This window comes from Aplosporella prunicola (genome assembly GCF_010093885.1).
Source record: "Aplosporella prunicola CBS 121167 unplaced genomic scaffold K452scaffold_90, whole genome shotgun sequence".
Taxonomy (NCBI): domain Eukaryota; kingdom Fungi; phylum Ascomycota; class Dothideomycetes; order Botryosphaeriales; family Aplosporellaceae; genus Aplosporella; species Aplosporella prunicola.
The window spans coordinates 23,448-31,377 of record NW_022983618.1 but is presented as its reverse complement, the minus strand read 5'-3'; the positions used below and the strand labels follow the sequence as shown (position 1 = coordinate 31,377).

At 37.6% G+C, this 7,930-nt stretch overlaps 3 protein-coding genes across 3 annotated transcripts; 2 read left to right on the top strand and 1 right to left on the bottom strand.

The window, feature by feature from the left end:
* Window positions 1-2,961: 2,961 nt before the first annotated feature.
* Window positions 2,962-4,702, top strand: K452DRAFT_293076 (uncharacterized protein). Its single transcript, XM_033541497.1, has 3 exons — window positions 2,962-3,275; window positions 3,331-3,628; window positions 3,687-4,702. Exons 1-3 carry the CDS (start codon window positions 3,099-3,101, stop codon window positions 4,475-4,477), a joined length of 1,266 nt encoding a protein of 421 aa, XP_033391357.1. The 5' UTR covers window positions 2,962-3,098; the 3' UTR covers window positions 4,478-4,702.
* A 594-nt stretch (window positions 4,703-5,296) lies between these two features.
* On the top strand, window positions 5,297-7,086 carry K452DRAFT_172250 (uncharacterized protein). The gene is made up of 3 exons (XM_033535811.1): window positions 5,297-5,352; window positions 5,420-5,642; window positions 5,717-7,086. Exons 2-3 carry the CDS (start codon window positions 5,495-5,497, stop codon window positions 6,943-6,945), a joined length of 1,377 nt encoding a protein of 458 aa, XP_033391356.1. The 5' UTR covers window positions 5,297-5,352; window positions 5,420-5,494; the 3' UTR covers window positions 6,946-7,086.
* Window positions 6,959-7,879, bottom strand: K452DRAFT_293075 (uncharacterized protein). The gene has a single exon (XM_033541496.1). It carries the CDS (start codon window positions 7,719-7,721, stop codon window positions 7,227-7,229), a length of 495 nt encoding a protein of 164 aa, XP_033391355.1. The 5' UTR covers window positions 7,722-7,879; the 3' UTR covers window positions 6,959-7,226.
* Between the last annotated feature and the right edge of the window lie 51 nt (window positions 7,880-7,930).

The following is a 7,930-nucleotide window of genomic DNA, read 5'->3' as shown; positions in this document are numbered from 1 at the left end:
CTCTTATTTTCGCTTCTTTTTAAGGAGATATATTTTTAAATAGTTATTGAAAAAACTTACTACAATTCTTTTATTTCTGATTTTCTTTTAAATTTAGTAAGGCCTTCTTCTTTTCCTTATAATTCTTCGAGTTTTTTTTTTTAAAAAAAAAAAAAGGCTAAAAATAGTACCTAAATTCTTTAAATTATTTCTTTTTAGTCGCCCTAAATATTTAAAGAAATCGAATCTTTATCTCTCTAAGCTACCTAATATAGAACCTTTTTTCTATATAAAATTCGCTTATTTAATCGAATTTATACTAGGCGAATTACTAGGTTATCTATAATAAATTCCTAGCTATAGAAAGTAAGAAACTTAGTTAAATTTAAATATCCCTAATTTTCGTAGGTATATTAAGGGTATATATAAGTTATAAGCCGTTTTATAATAAAAGGATCTAATAAATATTAGTACATTTTCTTAAAAAAATAAAAATAGGAGTATATCTTCTTTTTTTTTTTAAAAAAAAAGCGAATTAGGAGTATAACTTATTTTAAAAAAAAATAAAAGAATAGGAGTATATCTTCTTATACAAAAAAAAAAAAAAAAAAAAAAAAAAAAAAAAAAAAGCGAAAACATACCTTTCTTTTTTAAGATATATATCTTAAATAGATAGCTATTTACTACTAGATTATAGTAAATATAGTACGATATTTTCGAATCGCTATATTTTATTTTCTATAGTTCTCCTCGCTAGTTAATATAGAATAAGACCTATTTTCTTACCTTTTCTATAGTTAAAAACTTAGTTCTAATTCAAAATAGCTCTATAGTCGATTTTTTAAATTAAAAAGAAATAAAGTTCCTAGTATTTATATCCTAATATTAGGCGCTTATCTAATTAAACTAAATATTAGGCGTCTAGTACTAAGTTTCAGAATTATAATTATAATTAAACTATATAATTATTCGCGTATTTTAAGTTCTAGAATATAGATCCTAATTAAACTAAATATTTTTATAAAATTTAAGTTTTAAGAATCTAAACTTAATTAAATTAGATAATAATAGCGTAATCCTAATAAATAAATATATATTTTTATTTAGAATATATTCGTTTTTTTAAGAAGATTTTTTTTTGAGAATATATATAATTTTTTATAAGAATATATTCTATTTTTTATAGGTATATTAATTTTTTTTTAAGAATATATTCGGTATTTTTAAGAACCTATTTATTATTTATAGTAATATATTTTCTTTAAAAAAATTACTAAGATATATAATTTTTTTTCGAAGTAATTTCTAAGATATATATATATATTTTTTCTTAAATATATTTCTAAGGTATACGCTTTTTTTTTTTCGCTTAATTTCTAAGATATATATATTTTTCGATTTTTTTTTTCTAAGATACATATATTTTTTATAGTATACTATAATATATATATTTATAAGCGAAATATATAAAAAAGTATATATCTTAGAGAGACTTTTTTTGATATATATATCTTAGAAATTTTATAAAAAATATATATATCTTAGTAAATAGCTAATAAATAAAACTCTATATATTTTAAAAAGACTTTTTAGATTTATATATTTTAGAAAATATTTTAAAAAAATTATATATTTTAATAAATATCTAAATTAAAATAAAAGATATAAAAGTAATATTATTAAGTAATACTTTAGAAGAGAAAAAAAATTTAGAAATATTTTTTTTATATAAATATATTTTTAAAATAATTTAATAAAGAATTTTTTAACTTTTTCTAACTAAAGCTTTATTATATTCTTATTTATACTTTACTAATATTTAAAATTGGATTAATAATTACTTTTTCTAGTAAAAAAAAATATAGCCTATAAATAGTATAGAAGAGAGTTTTAATATATATATATATAATATTTAAATAAAATTTTAACTACTATTTATATAAAATATATTTATTTACTTATTTATTTTAAAATTAATTATCTCTATTATAAATAGTATTTTTTTTTAAAAAATTTATATATATTTAATTATAGTATATAATTTATTATAAAATTTTATTACTTAAATAAAAACTATATCTAAGCTAATAAATTAAATATAATTATAAGTAAGTTATATATAGTTATATATATTATAATATAAGTTACTAACTATTATTTTAATTTTATTTAATTATAATTAAATTAAGAAAAATTAATTTATTTTATAATATTACTAAAAAGCTTTTATATACTAGTAAATTTCTTCTATAAATATTATATATATTAAAAAGCTATTACTAGTAATTATTTATAAATTTTATATATATTTTATATTTCTATTAGTATTTTAAGAAAATTATTTTTTCTATAGCTTATATTACGAAGAAGTTTATTTTTAGTAAGAAAGCGTATAATAACGCTAAGCTCCTACTAAATTTTAAACTTAGAATAATTTTAAAAAAAAAGAGAATAGTAGTAGGCTCTATAGATAACTCTCTATTCTATTATAAAAAATCTAGTAAGATTTTATATAGTAGTCTCTACCTACGCTTAGTTAAAGTTAGCTTAAATTAGTAGGCTACTTTCTTACTAAAAATAAACTCCTTCGTATTATAATAAAAACTATCTTACTTATATTTTTATTTTTAGTAAAATTCTTATTACTTAGTAAGCTCTTTAGATTTTATTTTACTATTAAAATATTAAGGCTGTTTATTAATAATTTTATTTTAGTCTTATATTTTATTTTATATTCTAATAAACTTATTTTATCTTATCTCTTTATTTAAATTATACTCTATATCTTAAACTACTTAGTTGTATTTTCTTGATTTTTTTTCTTATCATTTTACTAATGACTGAGGTAACGGTGAAGGTTATCATGCGTAGTAGATTGTGTCGATGACGGAGTACGGCGCTTGAGTCGTGTAAAAAGTCCATTCCCGAAACCACCGACAAGGATATTCATTCGTTCTATTCTACTCTTTGCACTGACAACACTCAACACCCACACCCTTACCGTAAGGAAACACTCCCTCGGCGCTGCGCTCGTTTCATCTTCGACAATCATCGCTCCTTTATCCCAGTCGAGCTCCCAGCATCACGCGCGAACCAGCGCGCAAAGCCTCTGATTCTTAATGGTACTTGGCCGTGTGGCGGAGTACTTCACCCTGTCCGGCGCGACAAAGGCGGATTACGTGAACCATGAACGGGACGAGCTTGAGGTGGACCTTGGAGATCCGCCATCCATCGACAGGGATCCGGTAGAACAAAACACGATGGACCTGGAAGCGGCTCGGACGCCGTACAGAGATGTGAGGCCGCACCCACATTGCAAGCGGATACAATGGCTGACCATCCGCATTATAGGCAATTCTTGCAGGAGGCCTTGGCGGCTGCACTGGAGATATGCTCATGCATTCGCTGGATACCATCAAAACCAGGCAACAGGGTGATCCCCATATGCCACCCAAGTACACCTCTATGGGCTCAACATATTACACCATTTGGCGGCAGGAAGGCATCAGACGAGGTCTTTATGGAGGCGTAACGCCCGCGTTTGGTGGATCACTGCTCGGGACGATGATATTTTTTGGCAGTTACGAGTGGACTAAACGGTGGATGGTTGATATGGGCGTTCCTTCGCCAATTGCCTACTTTAGCGGAGGTGCGTCACTGCTTGGTTTCTTAGGGCGTGTTGTCTCCGTTGCTGATGATTCTTGCAGGTTTGGTAGCTGACCTGTTCGCCGCGCCGGTCTACGTCCCATCCGAAGTCTTGAAGACGCGACTTCAACTACAGGGTCGTTACAATAATCCGTACTTCAATTCCGGCTACAATTATCGCAACACAATTGACGCGGCCCGAACAATTGTCCGGACAGAGGGCTTTTCTGCTCTTTTCCATGGATACAAGGCTACATTGGCCCGAGATCTTCCATTTTCGGCTTTGCAGTTTGCGTTTTATGAACAAGAGCAGAAACTGGCAAAGGCTTGGGTTGGGTCGAAGGATATTGGTCTAATTCTAGAAATCCTGACTGGCGCCAGTGCTGGAGGCTTGGCTGGTGTCATTACGTGCCCGCTTGACGTTGTCAAGACACGGATACAGACGCAACAAAATCCTGAGGCGGCCCAAGCGTTTCAAAGAACGGCTCAACATCAACATAGTACAAACCTGTCCGGCACCCATGCCGCCCCTGCATCCGGTCCCACGTCCAAGCACACCACCTCTGCCACCCCAGGTCCCGGGCAACTGCCTTCCGAGCAGTCGAAGCGCGTCATCTCTACCTCTTCGCCCTCAACCTCGTTGAGACAACACTCTGCCACTACGCTAGACACTTCATCTCTCATGAAAGGCTTGCGGTTGATCTACCAAACAGAGGGCGTCTGGGGCTGCTTCCGTGGGGTGGGCCCGAGATTTGTGTGGACCAGCATCCAGAGCGGCACCATGCTTGTGCTCTACCAAACGTTACTGAAACATTTTTCCAAGTCTAGAGACTCCCAAGACTCTCAAGAATAGATATAGACTTTCCTAGCGTGAGTAAAACTTAGACATTAGCGGTGTCTGGTTTATGGACGTCGGAGGCAAAGAACAGGTCCCCAGCTGTAAAATACGTTTCCATTTCCCTGGACCCATGGTTTGTTTTAGCATTGGGCGGCGTTTGTATACTATCAGTCGGGTTACATGGTTGTGAAGAGTCATAGATCGCACTGTCAATAGAGAACAAGGCTTAACCGCTCCGCTCCTCCTGAGTGCCCTTGACGAATCCATCAAACAACTCGCTCGAGATATAGCCATATCTTGAAATTCGGTTCAGTAAGTCCTTACCGGGTTTGAAAGATAAATGACTTACTGATACTCGTATATCGCTTTGTGAAAGGTTCGTCCTCAGTTGTCATGGCCGCTTGGTCTCTACTGTTGGGTATCCTGTTTTAAGTACTTCGGGTGTTAATCCAGTTCTCAGGCATTCCATTTCTCCAAAAGCCCCCCTCCGAGAACCGCCACTATCAATGCAAAGACAACAACACGTGGACGAGTGTTCTAGGTGCATTTGATAAACTGGTATGTTTTCAATGGAAGCCTTAGCAGTTAAGACGGCTTTGCCGGTATCCATCGACGACATCGTTTCTCTAGGAGTACCTAAGATGATAGCAGTGTTGATGAACGTGGGGAAGTATCCCTGTCCAGATGTTCCCAAACATCCCGATTGGCTGGGACCAGTAGACAGCGCGGGTTAGCGTGTCCGACAGGGGGGATTTCGCCTCCTGTCGAGCTTTTTTCTTAAGCGCATCCTAAAATTCGCCTCTACGGCATACAATCAAAAATACAACATATCTAATAAGGCATACCAAAGACGAGCAGATGATGTTCGGCAGAAATGCGAGAGAGCAGCGGTACTGCCCGTCTCTTCCGGAGGAGCTGTGGGATATGATCGCGGCGCAAGCTGATCATAAGACGCAGAAACGTCTCCGTCTCACTTGCAAGTGGTTCAACAGGCTTGCAACGCCATACTGTTTCCGCGAAGTCCATTTCGACATGCTGCAAGACAGTCTGGAACGGATGATCAATATTGCGTTGGACAAGACGCTTTCGCAGTACGTGGAGACACTTGTGTTCCGACCCCGTGAACTTCGGGCTCCCGGAAGCTTCAAGGAATGGAAGGGGAAAATCGAAAGATTCGTGGGTAAGTTTGACAGTTCCATGTGGCAACGCATTCGTTTTACCCAAAGTCAGTGATGATTTAACTGACGAAATCAGGTAATGATCCTTTGCTTCTAGCGGGAAGTCCACATGGCACTCTGCAAAGCCCATACAGTACTTCCATGTCTGACCAGGAGTTGCGCGAGCTGTATGACTTGTACAAGGCTGATCGCGAGGCACCCATGCAATTTCTCGACTGCTATTTGGGCCGAGAGCGGGAGTCCAAATCAAACCCGATGGTGCTTCTGGGTAGTTGGTTTGACCTTGCAATCGAAAACCTCCATCAGCTGAAGACTTTTGAGGCAATACCAGACCCCGATGACTGTGTGTGGCGGGGAATCCAGTTTCTCTCATCTTATCCCTGGACTGCGCTGGACTCGGAGGCCCAAGCGCACCTAGCATGTATTCTGGTGGCCCTAGGACGATCCTCTACCAAACCCAGGTCCATGGTCTTTAACACCATTGGGGGTGCATTTTGGGGTGAAGAAAACCTTGAATTTCTCTGGGGCGAGATTCCACTCAGTGAGCAGAAGTTGTTCATCAGTGATACCCGCAGCGGACAAATTGAAACAAGTCCGTACTGCGCGCAAATTTGGTGGATGAAGCAAGCCTTCACAAACATTACAGATCTGGAATTTTCCGTGGAATGCGACGAAAATCTCTTCCATGGAATTGTCCGACCACTTGCAGACTGCCTTCGTGCAGCCGGAAATCTCGAACGACTTGTCTTTGCATGCAAAGCCGACAGCGCGTCCACTCTTGAGCGTCCCGAATGGGATATTCTTTCTCAGCTTGAGGAAGTTCAATGGCCGAGGTTACGCCACCTACATATGGAACTTTTGACAACTGAAAAGTCTCTAACCAGGTTGCTCTCTCACATTGCTCCTACTCTCCGCTATCTCAGCCTTGCTTATGTGCAAATTTTGCCGTATCAAGGTAAGTGGGAGCGCATTTTCAACCACATGGCCAATGTACTATCATTGGATGAAGTTTGCCTCGTGCAGCTGAAAGACTATGAGGCTTCCAGAAGAGAAGAAAGTGACTTCCGGACGTTGTTCAACTTGAAAGACCTCCAATACAGTCTCAATGAAGAGGAATCCGATGAACAGAAAGGTTCCAAAGCAGATGCGTATGGGCATTACGAAAGAGAGGTCTACGATTACATTTTGAAGAAAGTCGATGTAATCCCCACGTTTGATCAAGAGTCGTTCTATGTGAAACATCTGAAAGACTGTGCATGGTGCATCATGCATCCAGCCAAGCTTGTTTACGAGAACGAGGACTAGAATTGTTCAGGAGTGAGGAGGGTCAGAGTAGAAGTGGTGCTTTAAGACACATAGACGTTAGAGCATTAGACTAGATTAGGATAGAACAGAACAAATAGATGGCAGGAGCCAACTGTAGAACATCCACCGCACTCAGGTTCTATAGCGGAAACGAAAGACATGTATCCTCCAACGCCATACAGCAAACAGAACGCTCAGTAAGCCTCCAGACAATTTCCACAAACTCAGTCCCCACGCTCACAAAACATATCGCCCAAAAACTTTGAAACCCCGCCTGCTAATCAATCCTGCTCTGTCCAATGTACAGGCTTGATTTCGATAACTTCTTCTGTTTCTCTCTGCCTTTTCAATTCATGGCTCCTCTTTCGCCATGAATCTCGACGTTCCACAAATGCCATCCTTAATGTCTTTGGACATTGCTTTATCTTTTGTCCCAACAGGGTGATTGGGGATTCCTTATTGTGGTTGACCATTGTCTCATGTGTAACAGGCGCCGAACAGCGCATACAGGCTTGACACATCTGACACCCGTGGGAGTTGCTAGTCGCTGTTGATACTAGCGAGATAGGTGGCGTGGCAACGGTTGTCGGTGAGACAGGAGGAGATAAGAAGCGGTGTGGCGTGCTGCTGGCGCTGGAAGATGACGGACTTCGCGGAAGCCCGTGTGGAGAGAGTGGTGCGTAGCGTGGGGCGTTTTGATAGGGAAGAAGCAAAGAAGTATACGGCTCGGACGGGCGAGGAGAGATGGGCCCATATTGTGATGGTGAACGGCTCATGGCTTAGAGGAGAGAGAAACAAATGAAAAAAGAGTTTGAGTAACGATTGTCTATGTCGATGTTGCAGGGCGAGGGTCAGACATATAGTCTTCGATACGATGGTTTGTATAACAGCTTGGTAGTAGACGACACTGATAATTTGTGACCAGAAGATGAATTGAAAGGCATAAATCTAAGCGTCGGAAAATATACCACCTTTATGTCTCTGC